The sequence below is a fragment of the Watersipora subatra genome, chromosome 1, assembly GCF_963576615.1.
Source record: "Watersipora subatra chromosome 1, tzWatSuba1.1, whole genome shotgun sequence".
NCBI lineage: Eukaryota > Metazoa > Bryozoa > Gymnolaemata > Cheilostomatida > Watersiporidae > Watersipora > Watersipora subatra.
In genome coordinates, this window is record NC_088708.1 from 44,723,071 (window position 1) to 44,743,537 (window position 20,467).

A 20,467-nucleotide genomic window follows, 5' to 3' on the forward strand; every position below is an offset into this window, starting at 1 on the left:
TATGAAGAACACGAGCCCTTACATCTCTAGAAAACTGCTAGCTGATGACACAGTGTCAGTCAAGTAAATAGCATGTTGTAGATAAAATTAGTCAGAATTTGCTGCAAATAAATGCAAATAGCCTGCTGCAGGTGGAATGTTTTTGGTCAACAATAAGTAAAATGTCACAAGTCTTATATGTGAAACTACCAAGTAAGTGTCTCCTATGTAAACTCTATCAATAGATTATGTAAAAGCCATGTGCACCGACATATTTGCTTACCTGAAGGTTCCATTCTTTCACTAATCTTACATAATAATTGTGCTAAACATGCATATGTTACTCTCTTTTTTGTGAACTCTCATAAAGCCTTGCCATCAGCTCATAGCAACCATTCAAGAAAAGGCTAAAGCCACTACCAACATTCACATTTATATTCTTGCTATGATTCTTACGGGTAGACATTCTCAACCTCATTGGTTAATGACTTTTGCTGCCTACTTGTCAATGAAGAGGATGCAGAACAGTATGTACGTGATATAATCTCAATAAAAAAACTGCAGCAGTAAAATATAAGCTAGTTGAAGAGAGACATGATAATGGGGATTAAAAATCCAGTCAACTGTATCAACTTTGATGTTTCAGCTAAATCAACAATCACCATTCTGAATTGTATATTTATATGTAATAAATTCGAAAAGATGAGCTTTTTGAGCAGACAATGTTTTAAGGTAGTTCTCATGGGTAGGGTTGGAAAAAATCACGGCTTTTATGAAAAAACTGAATAAACCAAGTTTTTTTGGTTTAAACCGGTTTTTATGGTTTAGACCGGTTTGTATGGTTTGTGATTAATTGCGTGGTAGTAAGTAGCAGCTTGATATTTTGCTACGTGTGCTTTAAGCCTATCTGTGTGACCTTGCATTACAACAGGACACATACATTTTGCCTTTAAACCTTTGCCTTCTGCAGTTCAAGTGAAAAACTGCCTAACGGGATTTTGTTTGCGAGGCATATTGGAAATTCAAGGCACAACTTTAACTTTTCGAAACACAAAAAACTTGATAAACTGAATTCTAACGATCCAACTACTTTGGCTTGTGCACACTAAATGAAATATTAGTTTGCAAACTTAAAGCTTTTGCCCAAAAGGATTTTATTGTTTTAATTTCTAATTATAAGCAATCTTCTCTCCTTGGCCAGACTTAAAAAAATTTTCATTCATTATTACAGATTATGAGGGGATTAGTATACTTTAAATGGTTTTCATATTTCACCAATAAAGGAATCATCATATCACTTGATAAAAGCAATTGAAATTGAAATTCACTAATTCATTGTTGGGCTAGGATTTCATGTAGTTGCAACTTGAGCTCTACCACCACCTTACTACTAGGTGCTAAATGAACTTCCACAGCTGATAATTACATATAATTACATTTTTATCATACAGAAACCACTAGGAGCTTAAAATATGATGTTTTTCACACAAAAAGTAATAAAAAACCCATAAAAACCAGTTTTTCTTTAGTTTAAATCGAGCCAACTCAGCTGATGAATAAAAAAAAAATTGGTTGCTTAAAGCTAGAGTCAATGCTTAAATGCAAGGTCAGAATTTTACTGATATAAACAAAGCATGTTGGTCATGGTTTTACTTGTATTGGTACAAAAAAGAAAAAGCCAAGATCATTGGTCTTTCATAAGCCTAAACAAGGCACATTGGTCATTCCTGTTCAGCGGGTATAACCAAAACATGTTAGTCGTTAGTTATCCACTAGTCTATGCAAGGCATGTTGATAATTCAGTTTTTTGTGCTGTAAGCATTTTGTGAGAAGTATGAGATTTTTACTTCTGTTGCAGGCTTCCATATAATCGTACTGGTCTTCGACTCAAGACAGTAAATTTTGCCCTATAACAGTGATGACAAAAGCTAAGCTATAATTAAATGTGAAATGACAAATATAAACACAAATATCATAACTTAAAGTTTAACCAAAAGCTAACTATAATATAACAAATGCTGTTTTCTGTAGCTTTTTTTGATGCCAAATGGTAGCAGGAGGTGGCAAAAATTCTAACTGATGAGCTGACATTAAATTCATTTCTCTTATTGGCTAAAGATGATGTCTATATGATCGGAAGAAAAATTCCAACCAAACAATGACATGATCTATAATAAGCCAATACAGCTCAGAAGCTGCTAGCAGTAAGTACAAGCTGACACATGACACCAGGTAATTTAGGAACACAATAATTTAAAAATCATGATGCATTTAGTACACAAAATTATATACACGCAGGGCAATACTCACAACACTGTCATATTATAAATATGTTTACAGAAAGTAGTATTATGTTTCTTTATGATTGGTTATGCTATTGCTTTACAGACGGGGTATGTGCCCAAGTGCCAATGGGCTTTGGTACCTGGTTATAGTACAAGTTTAATCTTGAAGATCTACTAGTTAGCCTATTTAATCAAAAGTATGTGTCATCCTCTGTCTAGAAAAAAACATGAACTTGTAATTATTCTTAGATTTTAGTAGCATGCATCTCACAAATCTAACATATATGTATACAATTATATTTCATGACATACAGCGTTAAGCTCTACACATCATCTTGTGCTGTGACAATAGGCATAGGTGAAAAGAATGCAACGAAATTTACAGTTGATGAACACTGTTAAAGGTTTAATAACCACTGCTAAAGAATGATTGGCTCTGAAGTCGATGCTATGGGTTCAAATTGAGAGTTGTTTACTCTTGGACTTTGTTGAGAGAGGGCAACTCTAACATTTCTAGTTTTAATAGTCGAGATGCATGCCTTCTCTAAGACCTGGCAGGAGGAAACAACTAATAGCAGCCAGACAGTAAGGTACCACTAATGCCTTTCAGATGATGCACCTAACAAATAGTGCAACCGGACTATTGGTGTAAGGGAGTTGGCAGCTAACTGCCAACCCCCTCTCAACTAATGCCTCAACTAATGCCTGAACAAACGGCTGATGATTAGAGAAGATGACTGGCGCACAATCGTATGGACTAGTGCTGGCATCATACAATCCTCTGGTGCAGTTTAATATTGAATACAGAATAGTTACTGTTTTTTTCTGCTCTTGCTGGTATGCAACCTGAGTATAAGGCTACTTGAACAAAATAAGAATAAGTATTGCTAGTACTGCTTTACAAAGATAACCTATATAGGAAATGGGTAGTGCCTAAAAGTGAACAGTGCCTGTGAGCAGTCTGATTATTCTCAAGTTGCGATAAATCTGGCAACTGTAGAAAAAGAGAATAAATGATATAAAGCCCAGCCCACCTAGTTTACAAAAGATCTAAACACATACAGGAAGTTGGTAATAAACTGCAGTAGTTATATCGATGTATACATATGCTGATATATGATAGGAGTGAATATATGAACAATGATAGTTAGTAAAATCCTTTACAACTGTCATATGTTTTTTGCCTACCTATATGTAACCAACCAGTCTCCCTCTGGACAGAACAGCCATGACAATTATCCTCTAATCTCTCAGTAAACTTAAGTTATTCTTTGTATATTATAAATATGTTTGCATAAGTCTTTCTTCTGTACTCGTCATATTTCATATATGGGCGTAAAACCCGAAATCAGTAAATTACTTATGAGGTGAACTATATGAAATTTGTGGTCGCTCTGATAAATCAGATGGTATCTTCATCTAAAGATTGTCTGGCCTGATGTTGACCTAGAAAATAACCCAAAACTAGTTTTTTAGCTTGAGATGAGTGAGCCACACATCATGCAATCTGTAATAAATTAATTCGTCATGGCAACATGGTGGAAAAATCCTAAATAATACATTGTGTGCTTGCCAGAATATTAAATGATTTTAATTTTAGTAGTTATTACCCATTATAAACTTATTTAAGTGATATTTTTATTGATATGTTCCTCCATATTATTCGCTTAATAATCTGTACATACGGATTATGGTTATCGAAAAATGTTGTTCATTGTTAATTACATGTGGTTTTTATGGAGTTTTTAATGGTATCTATTTTGTTGTATAATTCTGCTCGATTCTGATATACCATATTAGCTTGCCTATTGTCAAATAATGGAAACTTTTACATAGCTTGCAGTCAGTAGCTTTTGTGATTAGACGATTCAAGTAATTGTTATTAGGGTCGTTTAAGCCCACTTGTTTTATGTATGATACATGTAGTTACTGCCGAAATTGTTATGCCAGCTCTCTCAGTGTTTTGCTTTCAGGAAAAATGATTCATAGGCCTAAATAAGACGTTTCATTTACTGAAGGATCTCGCTTATTAATTGAGGGTTTTAAAAGAGTAATGCCATATTAGCACATCATAGCAAAGACTGTAGCATTAAATATATTAGCATCAAATACATAGATTATTCTAACAAGTGTTAAGCTCCCTTCTGTTCGGTCCTGCAGGTATTTTTTCAAATAGCGTTAGGTTCACGCACTCTGTTGCTTTTAGCATTGTATAAAGAGTCGATTTCAGCTCCTTCTTGTTAAGTCATACAGATTAGTTTATAGCAGGAGAGTTTTATACCATTGACGTAAGTTTGTTCCCAATTCTCGATATTACAAATATGTTCGCGCAGGCCTAAATTTCTTATTCCATCGAGGATTAGAAATATAATTATGCAAGCCCATATTTCTCACTCCATAATCTTAAAGTACATGTACGATGAGTATTAATGAATATGTTCAACCATCACCAGATGCAGTTCGAAAGTTTTGATTTTCGAGATTTTCGTTTTTCGAATATGATTTCGTGATGGAATTTTCAAAAAATGTGTACGTACACGTACATGTATAGGCCGTGGGCCAAGACGTTTATCTTGCATTTCCGTTGGCACCTCTTTTCAGTGGTAATTTATGCAGTGATTTAGACTAGTTTTGGTATTGAGAATTCAAAACTGAAGAGTTGCCGCAGCTACCATTCCCACTTCTATGAGAAATTTGATAAAAATAATGTTTTAGGATTTATCTCCCCTGTAAATAAGATTCCTTCCATAGAAGCATCAGATTTGCAACTTTTATCATAATTATTTTGTAGTAATTTAGAATGGCAGTGGTGAATACAAAATTTATCTTCAATCTATTTTCGAACACTACATATCCTACATTTGTTACACGCACAACATGTAAACTATATACATGTATATACGTATATGTATACCTATGTACATGCGTATAATTGTATGGTTTAATAGCTTTATTTTACTAGAAAAATTCAAAACACTGTAATTATGTTTTACAACTTGACACTGATGAATCAAAGAAAATAATAATAACGCTGCAAGCAGACTGAACATGGTGATTTTTATTAGCATTTTTATTAGTAGTATTATTAGTAGCTAATATCAACAGTCTTACAAAACGAGCTGGAATATTTCAAAATATTGCATATCCTAATTATTTGTTCAATATGTTGAGTTCTTAGTCATTGTCCTCACCATATGCATCCTCGGCTACCCTCGCTTCAGTTTTGTCTTTGCACGCCTGTGCAAAGCTCTGTGTAAGGCAGCTTTGCCATGATAATGGCACATCAGTTTCCTCGGCACCTGGATTTTTGACACTCCCATAGAACTGCTTGTAGAATATCAGGTGGAGCAATGATTCTGGTATGACACTTTACTGCATACTCATCATTTTTCTTACCCAGTATCTACTGATGTAAAGAAGGAACTGGTGCATTGGCAAGTTGTGTTGTTGCCTCTTTCCATGTACATGTAGGTAGCTGCAACATAATTGATACAATGTACATGTTTTTCTCAGCGATTGAAGGGAGGAAGGAGCTGACCAGCCCAGACCTAGACACAAAAAGCCTGTCCCTTAGTCAGTTGAAGTTTGTGCCATTTTCCTAGGTGCTTTTTTCTTGCCCATGGAGTTTGCGTGTTTAAGTCTTTCAGAGAGAATAAAGTTGCTCCAAAACTCAAATGATTCTCCTTTCATTGCCTGCTGAAAGTTGACTTCTGTTTTGATAAGTTTCCTATGACTCTTTTTCTCTTTGCCCGCAAAAGATGAAACTGCATCCCAGCTAGAGAAACTGTGCAAACCTATGAGATTTTCCCATTGGAAGTTTAGTAGCTCTATTCTTGCAATAGTTTTCAATCACAAAATCCACACAAGCAGCCTTATACTTCTTAGTATGAGCAATAAGCACATCAAGAATGGTATCAGCAAGTTGACGGAATGTTGAAGGAATGGCACTGGAGGGCAGGGCTTGGATAAGCGCCATGGCATCCACAAGGATGGCCCTCACATCCTCAATAGCTTGGAGTCACTGCATTTATGGTAGTTTGATCATGTCTGCCATAGATATAAACTAGTCCTTTGAGAAGGTTTCTAACTCAGTTGCCCTCTGGGTACCTGGGCTGTAATATCCATAAAACTGCAATAAGAGGCACAGCTCTCTGCTTTTCCTCTTACATAAAAAGTTCCAAGATGCCATAGGTAAGTAGCGAACGATCTTAATTGATTTTGTTGAGGCAAGGTTGATCAACTTTTTCACCACTTCCGCAGTTGTGTATCTAGTATTACGCAGATATACTCGTCATAACACTTGTTATGAGAGGCCATCTTTAAAGCAACCACATCTTGATCAAAGTTCTACAAAGTACATGTTCTTCCTGTTTGATAGTAGCAGCATTCTTCAATCCATCTGCATACGTAGACAGGTGGACCGCTCGCAAAATCAGCAAGTTTTTTCACGCGAAACCATGCTTGAAGATGCCCATAGGAGTTTTAATCTGTTGCGAAGGCCTTAGTTGCTTGCAGGGCGATATGATGCCAATCATTGGTGCTATACCCGTACAAGTTGGTCTGCAAAACAATACAGTGCACTGGTTATCAATTACTTATCAATTACTTAATCATAGTCAAAGCAACTGGAGAAATCATATCTTAGGTTAATTTACAGGATAGATGGATATACCAGCAGACACAGTTTTGGCCACATGAAGGACAGCTTTGCAATTAGTTGATTTGTGTGAATAGTACTGCACCTTATTTTCACAAATCTTGCATATATGTTTAAATGTAGGTCTTGATAGATATAAGTGGAGAGCAGAATTGGATATTGTGGTTTTTTTTGGTGGCTCCTCCTCATCTTGACAAGGTGTATCATGAGTAGCAGGTTTTCAACTCTCTTCATGTGGCTAAATGAATGCCAGGACAACATTGACTAAGAAAATCACTACCACTTAGTCAGCTTAGACCAGAGTGAACTAGAGCAATAAACTAGAGTGAATACATGCATGATTTATCCATTTAATAAACAAGTGCAAGACCAATAGTTAATGCCTTGCTGGATTGAAATTTAGTTGTTTTTCAAACTGAATACTAGCCTCTTGATCAGTAGCCACCACTACTGGTTTGTACAAATTACAATGCCAGCATTCTTTCCATCTTAATAATGATTATTAATTATGCAATTGAATTACATAATAATTATTTTATAGAATAATTATAAGTCCCGTTATCTCACCTTAAATTTTTGAGTGGTAAAGTATCACAACTCTAAAAAAATACTCACCCACCTCACTGTGTTTTCTCCTAGCAAGCTCAATTTTGCTGTTGTTAGTCAGTCTCTGATAGCATGTTCTGTAAATCTGAGAGCCCTTGCAGACAAGTTGAAGGCATACACCATTAGAAACAGACCTTTCAAGCTCTTTAAAAAGTGTTTGGCCTGTGTGCTTAGTCAATGTTTATCAAATTAATTTCTTGAGAGCCATGTATGTAGGCTACACAAGTCGTGTCAAAGCTCAAACCATGAATGCACTTATCTCGTATCTTTTTATCTTCTATGATTCATCAGTGTCAGGTTATAAAACGTAAATCTAGTGTTTTGGATTTTTTTGTAAAATAAAGCTATTAAACCATACAATACTATATGTTATACATATTTATATACATATAGTTATATATATAAAATTGTTTCCTCACTTTGTCAACCCATATGGGTGGTAGTTTCTGCTCTAACTCGGGTTTCCTACCAGATACCTGGGAGTTTGAGCACTCGCCTCAAGATCTTAGCTGTTCCCAATAAAGCACTTTTATGCAACTCACCTGAGTTGATTGCTGTCGGTATCTGGGCAAGCCACATTTTATGCGCCGTGTTATTGCGCCCAGTGCCCCAATGACTACTGGAATTACAGTTGTTCTTACATCCCAGCATTTTTCAATCTCTTCTCCAAGAAGGAGATATTTCTCTACCTTTTCTTTTTCTTTGCTGGCTATATTGTAGTCATTGAGTACTGCTATATCTATTATAGTAGCCCTCTTGTTCTCCTTGTCCACCACCACTATATCTGGTTGGTTTGCTAGGACATGCTTGTCAGTCTGGATGTAGAAGCCCCAGAGGATCTTAGCGCGGTCATTTTCATTGACCTTACCAGGAGCTTCCCACCAGTGTTGTGGTTTATTAAGGCCATACTATTCACATAGACTTCTATACGCAATACCTGCGACATGATTATGCCGCTCAGTGTATGCGTTTCCTGCTAGCTGCTTGCATCCACTGATGATGTGTTGGATGGTCTCAAGTGCATCTTTGCACAGTCTGCATCTAGGATCGTCTCTAGTGTAATAGATTTTTGTTTGGAGTTGCCTTGTTAGGAGCACTTGCTCCTGGGCTGCCATAATTAGCGACGCTGTATTGGCCGTTAGATTTCTTTTGTTCAGCCACATATAAGTCAGGTGAAGATCGTCAACCTTAGATATTTGTCGGTGGTAAGCACCATGAAGGGGTTTCATGTGCCAGTCAATTTTCTCATCATCATGGCAAAGCTCCATTGTCAGAGCAGCCGATTGAAATTCAGCTAGCAACTTATCTGAAGTAGCTATGGAGGCTGCATGAGCTTTGATGCTTTGTTCTTCCTCTTTCACTGTCTGCTGTACACTTTTGAGTCCCCTGCCACCATCTTTTTATCGAGATACAATGTAGTAGTATCAGATTTTGGGTGGAGAGCTCCATGCATGGTCAGCAGTTTACGAGTTGCTATATCTGTTTCCTTGATGGCTTCCTCAGTCCACTTTATTATGCCTGTTGGATATTTTATTACTGGCAGTGCGTAGGTATTTATTGCCATGATTTGATTCCTGGCATTGAGCTGGCTCCGTAGGACCTGCCGAAGGCGTTTCTTGTATTAAGTAATGACTTTGTGACGTACCTCGGCTTTGTGGTTGATGTTGCTTTGCATAATCCCCAAGTACTTGTACCCTTCTTCTATATTTTTGATGGTACCATTTGGCATTCTTAGGCCATCTGTGAGCATAGAATGTCTTTCTTAAGAATTAGCTTTCCACATTTCTCAATACCGAAAGTCATTCCGATGTCCTTTCTGTATACCTGAGTGAGGTTTATTAGCGAATCAATGTCCCTTTCTTTGTTAGCAGACAGCTTGATGTCATCCATGTAAAAGCGGCGGCTTATCTTGGTGCCACTCTTAAACTGGTACCCATATTGAGTTTTCTCTAGCATATTGCTTGGAGGGTTTAGGCATATGCAGAAGAGCAGCGGTGATAAGGAGTCACCTTGATAGATGCCTCGCTTAATTTTTACACTCGCAAGCTTTTTGCCATTAGCCTCCAGTTTGGTCTTCCATTTAGTCATTGACATCTTGATGAATGCCACAAGAGCAGAGTGAACATTGTACATACTGAGGCACTCAGGTATCTAACTATTGAGAATTGAGTCACAGGCCTTTTTGTAGTCAATCCAAGCCATGGCAAAATTGGTATGCCTTCTCCTGCTGTCTTGACAGACCATCCGATCCACCAGTAACTGATGTTTGGCTCCTCGGGTGTTGCGCCCAATTCTTTTCTGAGCACTGGTCATATAGTGACTCATGTGCTCTTCCATTTTGTCTGCAACTATTCCTGAGAGCAGTTTCCAGGTAGTGGGCAAGCACGTTATTGGTCGATAGTTCTTGGGAATCGGCCCCTGCTTTGGATCTTTTATCAGAAGAACAGTTCGTCCTTTGGTCATTCATTCTGGATGGTCGCCTTCTTTTATTAGGCATTCCATCTGCTTAGCCATTTTAGTGTGAAGTGACGTCAATTTCTTCAACTAGAAGGCTTAAATCATGTCATGACCAGGTGCTGCCCAGTTTTTCATACGCTGCACTCTGCACTCGATGTCCACTTCGCTGATGGTGAGTCTTTGCTGAGCCACAGTGTGTTGGTGGCTCTCTTTAAGCCTTTTCAGCCAATTTGCAGTGGTGTTATAAGTAGTCTCTTTCTCCCAGATGTCCTTCCAGAACTTTGAGGTGCTGGATCGAGGAGGATCTGACATTGGCCTCTGCAGTTCACCTTTGAACTGGGAATACACTTTAGATGGATTATTGATGAACAGTTTGTTCATTCTCTTGTTATCCCGCTCTTTAGTGTACTGCTTCAGTCGTGCCAAGAGTGCTACTAGCTGCTGTTTGGCAGATTCTAGAGCTTCAATTGGGGCTTCCCTTTTTGGACGCTCCAAACTGTGGTTTGATCTCTCACTGAGCCTAATAACTTTCTTGTGCAAGTCCTTGATCTTATTTTGTAGCCTCAGCTGCCAAAATGGAATGGCTTGAAGCTATGTTGACAGTGGCTTAATAACCAGGTCCTCCAAGACGACGGTTGCCGTACTGTAGATTAAGGCATCAGTCTCACTGATCGATCCAGTTGAGATTGACTCCAGTTCCAAGTTGATGTCTTCTAACAGCTTCTTAGGTATGGCCTTGCTAACTCTCTGTGGTGGTACCCTGCTTCCATAATTATTAGCAGCTGGCAGATGATATTTTCTGCACGCTCTTTCACCCTTGGTGTCAAGGACAAAGTGCATGTCTTCTTCAACCCGTGATTCAACACAAGATTGTGTATGTGTGATTGTGTGTGTTCATATGCACTCTTCGTTGGTCGAGGTTACTTGGGTGAACTGTTCCCTAATTTCATCTACCTCAAGTTCCGATATGAGGTGCTGCTTGATTATGTTACTCCTCTGAGCTACATGTTGCTTAGCGGTTAGTGGAAATTCAGGGCACATGTTTATTCACAGTTGACGCATCTTTCCCATGTAGCCTCACTTTTGAGGTTCACTCATAAAGTAGCACTGCATGAGGTCCGTGTTATCAGTCCGAGTCCATTTCATCCGTTTTGAACCAGTAGCCCATTTTTCACTGCTTTGTCCTGGTTCAGCAACAGGCAGCGCGGACCTTGTTTGACCGAGCGACGTCCGAGCCAGCATGGCTTTGGTTATTGCACTCATCATACGTAGAAGCAAGGGTCTTGTCTAAGGACCACCAGAAGGGTGCAGTTTTTGGGGTTTGAACCTAGGACACAATGGTCACGGTCCCAATACCTTTCCCACTGTGCCATCTGTCCCGTATAAATAAATATATATATTTTATAAATATATATATTGGCCCTATACATATAAAATGTATATATACAATGTATATATATATACAATGTATATATACAATGTATATATATACAATGTATATATATATATGTAAAAATTGTAAAAGTGGAACTTCACTCTATAAGTTAAACATTTTATTACTAATAGTTTCATGTGGTACATTGAGTATCACACTTTATCATTAGTAGCAGGTTTTTAACTCTCTTCATGTGGCTAAATGAATGGCAGGACAGCATTGATTAAGAAAATCACTACCACTTAGTCAGCTTAGACCAATAAGCTGACTAAGTATCCACTTTATGAATATATACAATGTATATACATATATATTTATACATGTTTATTTGCCTATACTGTTTACACGTGCGTGTAACAATCGTAGGATATGGAATGTTTAAAATAAATAGAAGATGAATTTTGTATTCACCACTGCCATCCTAAGTTACTGCAAGATAATTATGATATAAGTTGCAAATCTGATGCTTCTATGGAAGGAATCTTATTTACAGGAGAGATAAATCTTAAAAATATCATTTTATTGAGTTTCTCATAGAAGTGGGAATGGTAGCTGCGGCAACTTTTCAGTTTTGTCAGTTTGAATTTTCCATACCAAAATTAGTCTGAATAACTGCAGAAATTGCCACTGAAAGGGGGTGCCAATGAAACATCATTTCTAGACAGACCTGTCAACCCAAGAGTGGGGCAATGCGTGAGATTTGGTTTTGGGGCAATTGATGTATCAATGACATATGAATGATCTGTATCAGAAACGTCTCATCCTTCGAATGGGAGAGTTTCACACTTGCATGGCTTTCATGGGAGCAATTAGTAAGATGTTCAAACTTTCGGGCTTAGAGGATGTGCTCATCGAGGCAGACATAGTTGCTCAACGATCTATGCCCAGTGTACTAAATGGACACAACTACAATCGCTTCATTGGTGCCCACAAAGTCATGTACGAGAGTCTATCATGGCTACTTCTACAAAGCTTTAGTGGAACCTTAGATGAGCTGTCCGCACAGACATACAGAGATCTAGCTGAGTTAGTGATCAACGAAAACCATCGAGCTTTCTGTCCTCCCCAATTACTTAAAGTTTATGAACTGTTTAAAAACTATGTTACCACCAAAAGCCAAAAATGTCCCATGTTTGCCTACTGGTATACATACATTCAAGCAGTTCAGTTACTCTTGATGTTTGTTAGAGCTACTCGTGAATCAGACTGAGATGCACATGTGCAAGCTTTCAGATTGATGTTACCATTCTTCTTCTCACTTGATTGACCAAACTATGCAAGGTTGGTACATGTACATGTACCTGTCAATTGGAGCTCTAGTTATGATTACAACAGAAGATATATAAGTTTTCATTTGACTAATCCCTCACTTTTGGCTCATATTTTTTATCGTTTTATCATTCAGCAGGCAGAAACTATGATAACTAGAACCCAGTTGAAACAAAGTGTTCCAGCAATTTCATTCGATAGCTACAAAATATGAGATCTATATTACTCCTTTTTTGGTTTTCTTATAGATATGGGACAGCATACTGGCATGAAATGGTGCAACTTCCTGCAACTAATCTTGAGATATACCAGGCACTCTGTGAGACTGGGTCTTGGACACTCCAGCGTAGTGGCCGTCTGGCTTTCAGCAGCATATCTGCTGACCAGGGCATTGAGCAGACAGTGAATAGAGATACGAAGACTACTGGTGGCTTGAAGGGAGTGACTCTAAAAAAGGGTATCACTATAAGGTAAAATTATGTTAATGTTATGACATGCCTGAAGGAAACATAGAAGTGTTGGTAGTTGTCTGTTCACATGCAGTATTTTTACCTGAGCTTCTTAGTTTCTTAATGTAAGCAGATGTATGTACACAGTTCAAACAGTAGATAAATTGAAAGCAAGGACTCATAGTTTGTGAGAAATTTATATTGTGCTCCTATGTAGCCATTATGATAAATATGTTCCTGTCTTAAATCATTTAGATGCAATGCAGCGATGGTATCAAACTCAGTCAGAAAGGGCTACCATTTCCGGTGAATGTGAACAGATGGGGAACATGCAAACTTCAGGAACTGTTCATTCAGAGCTCACAGAGCAGAGGTAAACTTCACATAAGCAAATTACACTCCTTTGAGATTCGCTACCTGACAAAGATTGATATGTGGTGTTGCATGTTTGCAAATGATCGAAATCGCATACATTAACAACTCTCTGATGCCACATCACACCAACAAGCGTCAGGTTTCTACACCCATGAAAAGCTCAAGAGCCTAATTTGTATTGCAAACATAAATTTGATTTTTAATCTTATGAAATAATCTGCCTTTGAATCTTCATTGAGCCAATTTAGAAAGAAAAAAATTGAAATTATATCTTGGGTGAATAATTTCATTATTATTTTTTTACCCGGATGGAGAAAGATGAATCTGACGTACAGAAAGTGATCACTACTATCAAGGCATTCATCAATCCTTTTAAGCATGAGGGCAAGGATCTTATCAGTTTTATGTCTGGCTGTATCGCCCCTGCTAAAGTTTTGAAAGATCTCCTGAGTGTCCAGACTGTGGGTGAGACAAAATTGAAAGATTTTGTGGAACAAAGAATACAGACGGGCTCAGTGGATTTTTTCACTTCCATTAAGGCATTTAAGCTCTCTACTTTTCTTCAGCCTAACAAAAGGAAAACCTCTCAGCAAGCAAACGCTGCCATGCATGCCAGTGACAGGTCCCTGTTTGCCAGACTTCTGATAATCAGCAAATCAAGACCTATTGATCTAGAAGCAATTCTATCACATCCGCTCTCTAGTGTTTCAGTGCCACTGGCAGCTGCTGATGGATCAATGTCAAAAACCAACAAATCAACACTAATGCAAGCTCTTGAAACTGACTGCAATGACTACATTATTGAATCTTTGGATGTTGTGGATGCAATCATAATTGATGCTAAGGCCATGATCCAGGCTCTGTCAGCCAATGCTATTCCAGCTACCTTTGGGGAAACTCGGCGAGGTGATTTTAGACCTGCTGATAGCTCGTGGGAGAAAGTACAAAGCAGCTCGAGTTGATTTTGTTATCTACAACTACTACCAGCATAGCATCAAAGGTGGTGAGAAAAGTAGAAGAGGAGACATCAAGCATCAACACTGCCTGCACATAACCAACAGCAAAGTCAATGTGCCAAAAGATTGGCGCTCCTATCTCAGGTCTAGAAAAAACAAAGAGTCTATGCTAGAGTTTCTGGTGAGCCATTGGAGATCATTAACAAGAGACACGACACTAACATTGTATGCCACCACCAAAACCACATGTGTGAGTCTGATGTTTACACCAAACCAACAACCTATTGCTGGGGAAGTAAGATGCCTAGCCACCGATCACGAGGAGGCCGATACACGTCTTATATTACATGCAGCTCATGCAGGTGGACCTGTGATCATAAAATCGTCAGATACGGATGTAGCTGTTATGGTAATATTCCACTGCAGGAAGGTCAAGTTTCAATGGGCCATCTTGACTGGGACCAAAGAGAAGAGAAGGTTCCTGGATGTCACTAAGATGGCAGGAAAGCTGGGTGATAATGTAGTGGATGCCCTCATCGGAGTTCACGCTTTTTCGGGCTGTGATGCTGTATCCTCATTTGCTGGCAAGGGAAAAAAATACACTACAAACTCATAAAAACAGATGCCAAGTGCCAGCAGGCCATGAATTCACTGAGAAAATTATTCAACACAGATGAGGTGTTCAATCTTTGTGAGGCCTATACGTGTCAACTGTATGCCAGGAAGACGGGATGGACATAAATTGGCTACGCTATAAAGTATTCATTGCCAAATCTGGTGCGAGCTCATCTCTTCCCCCATGTAAAGAATCCCTAGTAGAACACGTGAAAAGAGCGAATTATGTTGCCAGGATATGGAAGTCTGCAACTGAAGCTTCCATTGATGCACCACCACCAATAAATCATGGATGGGCTCTTGAGAATGATGAGACAGACTATTCTATCAAGTGGCATAGTGGGGTGCTTGCACCAGATAATGTGATACAATCTGTTATATGCAAATGCAAGAAAACTGGCTGTATGAGCAACAAATGTGCATGCAAAACTGCCAAGTTACCGTGTACTGAGCTCTGTGGTTGCCTTGATTGCCAGAATGCTGAAGACACAGAATCTGATGTAGATGCAAATAAGAACAGTGATCCTGAAAGTGACATGGAATAACTCAATATGATACCAGTATTCATCTGAAGTTATGTGAAGTTTTTTATTCATGTCAGGTACAGAGTTTCTATTGTAGGCTTGGAGATGATAATAAATTATAACTAATAATATTATTATATAATAATAATTATAACTAATAATTATACTATAAATTGTATTTTTATTGCTATTTGGCCCTGAAAATCACATGTTCATATCCCTTTGAGGCCATGAGTCCCCTGAAGAGGACATTCTTTTATTAGTGATACCATTGAGCCTAGCAATTTGTAGGTATTAAGGTCTAATGACCTTCTCAGGGGACAATGTGTTTATTGTCTTCTCATGTTGGTACTTGCTTCACTCTCGTTTGTGAGAGGTAGAAAACATTCAAGATGGCTGCCTCCACTTCAAAGTGTGAAACTTCAAACCTTCCAGGTAAATCTATCTGTATAGTTGTTCAAGCAGTGCATCTATAATTTTAAACTACATATTCTTGTTGTTAACATGCATTTCAAAATGTTGAACTAGTTTAAAGTTTATTTACTAGTATTAGAAGTTATTTTGCTCAAGCTTAAATCTGATGTCCTCTGCGGGGGACACTGGAGCTTAATGCTTACAAACAATTTTTAGCATACATTTTAGAAATGTAAAGTTGAAGCATTTATCAGTCACAGTTTATTTTGCTGACTTGTCAACAATGCTCATGTGTGCATTTGTCTAAGTTTTTATGACAATAAAACTAATTTTTGTTGGAAATTCATCAAAAAAGCGGTATTTGTCACTAAATGGGGATGGTGATAATAATCTATTAGCCCAACTGGATGAGTCTGATCTTGAATACTTGTCAAGCGAAGATGAGTACAACCCAGAACAAGATGTAGCTTCTCAAAACACCAGTGATGAAGATTATGATGCTGACACAGATGATGATGTTGCCGAACCACAACCTTCTACCAAAAAAAAGGATGCGAGCAAAAAGAGAAGCTATAATTTCAAGAAAAGTGACACATTTTCCAGTAGGTTCTCCCAACATCCTGTGCTCTCTGACCCACCAGTGCTTGATAAGACATCACTGGAATCATTCAAAGCATACCTGAATGATGACACATTCAAAACAATAGCTGATCTGACCAACCAGTATCATGCCCAGAACCATGGCAAAAGTCTTTGTACAACGATGGCAGAGATTAAGAAATTCTTTGGGATGAGCCTCATAATGGGTTGCATCAACATGAAGAGACTGCGAATGTATTGGTCTAAAAAGACGAGGGTACCAATTATAGCAAATTCAATGTCTCGAACACGGTTTTTTAAAATCAGAAATAATCTTAAAGTAGTTGACAACTTCTCGGTAAATGAGCATGAGAAAAAAGCAGATAGACTTTGGAAAGTCCGTCCCTTGGTTGAACAGATAAGAACTGCTTGCACACAGGTAGCTAGGGGAGACAAAGTGAGCATTGATGAGCAGATGATATTTTTCACCGGAAGATGTCCAGCTAGGCAATACGTGCCGCGAAAGCCGTCCCCAACAGGCCTCAAAAACTTTGTGCTAGCAATTCCTAGTGGCATGGTACTAGACTTCGAAATTTATCAGGGTGAAAATACATTTAAAGATTACAAGCTTGACGATGGTTCGGGTGGGCAAGGAGTAGGAGCGGTCCTGCGGCTCACTAAAGATGTGGTTCAAGGAAGTCATGTATTCTGTGACAGATTTTTTACTACCATACCTTTGATAGATTGCTTGGCCAAAAAGGACATATCCCTAACAGGTACTGTTAGCCTCAAGAATGTTCCAGTAACGTTCTCAGCAGATAAAGTCATGAAGAAGAAAGATAGAGGAGCCATGGAGCAATTTGTCTCTGCAAACCAGAAAGACGAGCAGATCAGCATCATAAAGTGGTTTGACAACAAGAGCATTCTTATTGCTTCTTCTTTACATGGCTTAGAACCAAGAGATGAGTGCCGGAGATGGTGCAAAAAAACTAAGTCATTTCTTACTGCGCCTCGACCAGCTGCCGTTCGAGAATACAATAAATCAATGGGAGAAGTAGACTTATGTGATCAGATGGTTTCATACCATCGGTTTACGGCACGATCAAAGCGGTGGCCGATCCGAGTTATTATGCATCTTACAGATGTAGCTGTGAACAACTGTTGGCTAGAATACAGAAGGAACAACACAGGTTCCAAAATAATGCAGCTGTATGACTACCGTTTTTTGCTAAGAGAGCAACTTATTGATGATGCTTGGGATTCCAGCAGCTCTAGTGATGATCCTGATGACACTCCACGTCAATACCGTCAAGTCGTACCTCTCCCAACACAAAAAAGTCGAGAAAAAGGTGCAAAACATTTACCTATGGCAATGAGATTAAAAAACAGTGCGCGTTGCCGAAGAGAAGATTGCAAAATCAAAACAAGTGTGAAATGTGTGCACTGTGATGTTTTCCTCTGCACGGTGCCGGACAGAAACTGTTTTCTGGACTTTCATAATTAAATGGCACTTGGACTTTGCAGGAATTTCACTCCTAGTGTCAAGGGAGAAATTTTAAGTATAGTTTAATTTATTATATTTATTTAAAATTTATAATAATAATGAATATAATAAGTAGGCTAATAATAATAATTTGATATTTAAATAATAATATGAAATGTACTGTTTTTGTGAGTTTCCTTTGAGTGAAATACTACAATGGTTCTATGGTTCTATGTGTAATGGTTAGCCTCTGGACCTTGAGTTCAATTTCTCCCAAGACAAATTTTGACCGCAGACAAAGTGGCACTTCTGCCCCAGAAAATCAGACCGTTGCTATAAAGCAAAATTGAAATACCAACTCAATCAATGGAGATGGGCACTACTATAGTTATCCTTGCAATTTGTTTTGACAGTAAGGCGTTGCTGTATCGATGAGCCCAAGTATCAAGTATTATTGAGATTATAAGGCCTACTATCTCTTGTAGGCAACTATCTGCAGGTAATTATCTTATACTTGACAATAACACGCCAGTGGTTTGTTTCTAAGCGTCTGCGAACTCTATTTTTCTCCAAAGGTCAAAATAACAATTATTCTGTCAAGACTTACTAGCTCAAGCAAAAATAACAATATGCTTAGCCCTATTTGTTATGGCCTTACTAGGTTAAATGAGTATGTATCTGTTAGGCGTGTAGCAGTAGCTCTTACTGTAAACAGGGGCGGCTGAGTTAACTTTCTTCTCTCAGGGCTTTATGGCTTCCTGGCTTGCCACCTCTTTTGGGTGAATCGTGTTTGTTGAGTCTATCCTCGGCGAGCTGGTTGCTGCTGGCTCCGTGGCTATCTTGGGCTTATGTTAATCCTCCTATCTTGGCTCTTCCTTGCAGCGCCCCTTTGCCGTCTGGCTCGCTGCCAGCTTCTCCTCTCTTCCCTTGATTTTGCCCCTTTTTTATACTTGTCCTTGAGCCATTGTCGAATGTCATTGGTTGGTTGCGTTTTACTTGCGGTCTTTGCGTAAGCTTTTGTGTAATTTCTATTTCAGATTCCTTGCGGTGAGCTAAAATTCCTTACTGTGGTTGGGATTCCATGACGACAAGCGAATGAGAAGTGAAAAATATTCTAAGTCCGGTAACAAATTGTACAAAACTGGCCATAATTCAAAAACTAACAATGGCAGCATTATAAAATTAATTTTACAGTAATCCTCGTTCTAAGACGCTATTAGCTAGCTAATTTATATGAAGCAAGAGAAACTATTATAATATTATGCCATTCTTTGTACAACCATTTCGTCAATATTTTCTCATAAAATACAATATCTGAGTTAATGAATAATTATGCTATATTTTTCTACTGCTCTACAATACAACATTTTCTAGACTATAATGATGTTATAAGCTATAACTAAATATACTAAATAAAGTGTTGTAAATGATTCTTTCACTGATGGCTGGTTGCTGATCTGGTGCACGCCGGCTGCTTCTTCGCTGCAACAAGTCATAAATTTGGCTGGCTCCTGTAATATTGGCGATATACCTCCATTTTTGCCTGATACTCTGTAGAGTTGTTTGCTTTGCTGAATATCCATTAATAATTGTTGTAACCAGTTAGTCTCTTTCATATTAAGTGATGTTGATCAATAATAATCGTGATTTAGTAACAATTTTATGCTGTTTTTCATTCATTAAGCTTTTCATTATAATGATCAGACAACTCCCAATCGAAATGATGTCCCATATATTCACATTGCATCAGCTGTGATAGTTGGACAACTCCCATGCTTGATATTTTCAGCAGCATAGCAATTGCCACATATTTCATGTCTGCTTATTGATGCATCACAGTGCTTGCTGCAATGTTTTGCAGCAGTTGTGGTATTAGGTGATCTCACAATTTATTATTTCTTTTGACTTTTGGTCATCTATTGCTTCAAACCCTGACACTAGTCTTATAAGCTGTGCGCATGCTTTATAGTAGAGTGCCAGTACTATTGTACAAAATACAATTGTCATAATTACTTGCTCAACCTATTTTATTATCAAGTACATGTCAAAATTTTGCAGATACCCAAGTCCAGCGTCCCCTGGGAGGGATGTTTTATAATGTTTCAAATAAAATAAATAAAACAAAATTGACAAAATATTTGTTCTAAGTGCTACTTAGACACTGCATACACCAAGTTTCATCATTGCAGCACAATTAAGTTGTCCTCGGGCCTCAAAGGGATTTATTAGGGGAGACAATTACCGATTTATGTACAAATTCGGGTTTACAAAGAAATGGGAATCACATTCAGAGTCACTCATCAGATTTGAAATCTACATACTTGAATTAGTATAAATTGAAAGAATCTTCTATCTGAAAGGAGGTGCTCATGAAATAAAAAAAC

The 20,467-nt window shown here is 38.1% G+C and overlaps 1 protein-coding gene across 1 annotated transcript; it reads left to right on the top strand.

Annotated features, from left to right (window-relative positions):
• The first annotated feature begins 15,999 nt into the window (after nucleotides 1–15,999).
• On the top strand, nucleotides 16,000–18,104 carry LOC137388107 (piggyBac transposable element-derived protein 3-like). The gene is made up of 2 exons (XM_068074622.1): nucleotides 16,000–16,042; nucleotides 16,420–18,104. Exons 1-2 carry the CDS (start codon nucleotides 16,000–16,002, stop codon nucleotides 18,102–18,104), a joined length of 1,728 nt encoding a protein of 575 aa, XP_067930723.1.
• Nucleotides 18,105–20,467: the final 2,363 nt, after the last annotated feature.

Bases quoted from the DNA above. Each gene is read 5' to 3' on its own strand.
- LOC137388107 (XM_068074622.1), top strand. From the start codon at position 16,000: ATGGCTGCCTCCACTTCAAAGTGTGAAACTTCAAACCTTCCAG. The intron at 16,043-16,419 runs GTAAATCTATCT...ATAATCTATTAG, and splicing joins TGAAACTTCAAACCTTCCAG to CCCAACTGGATGAGTCTGAT.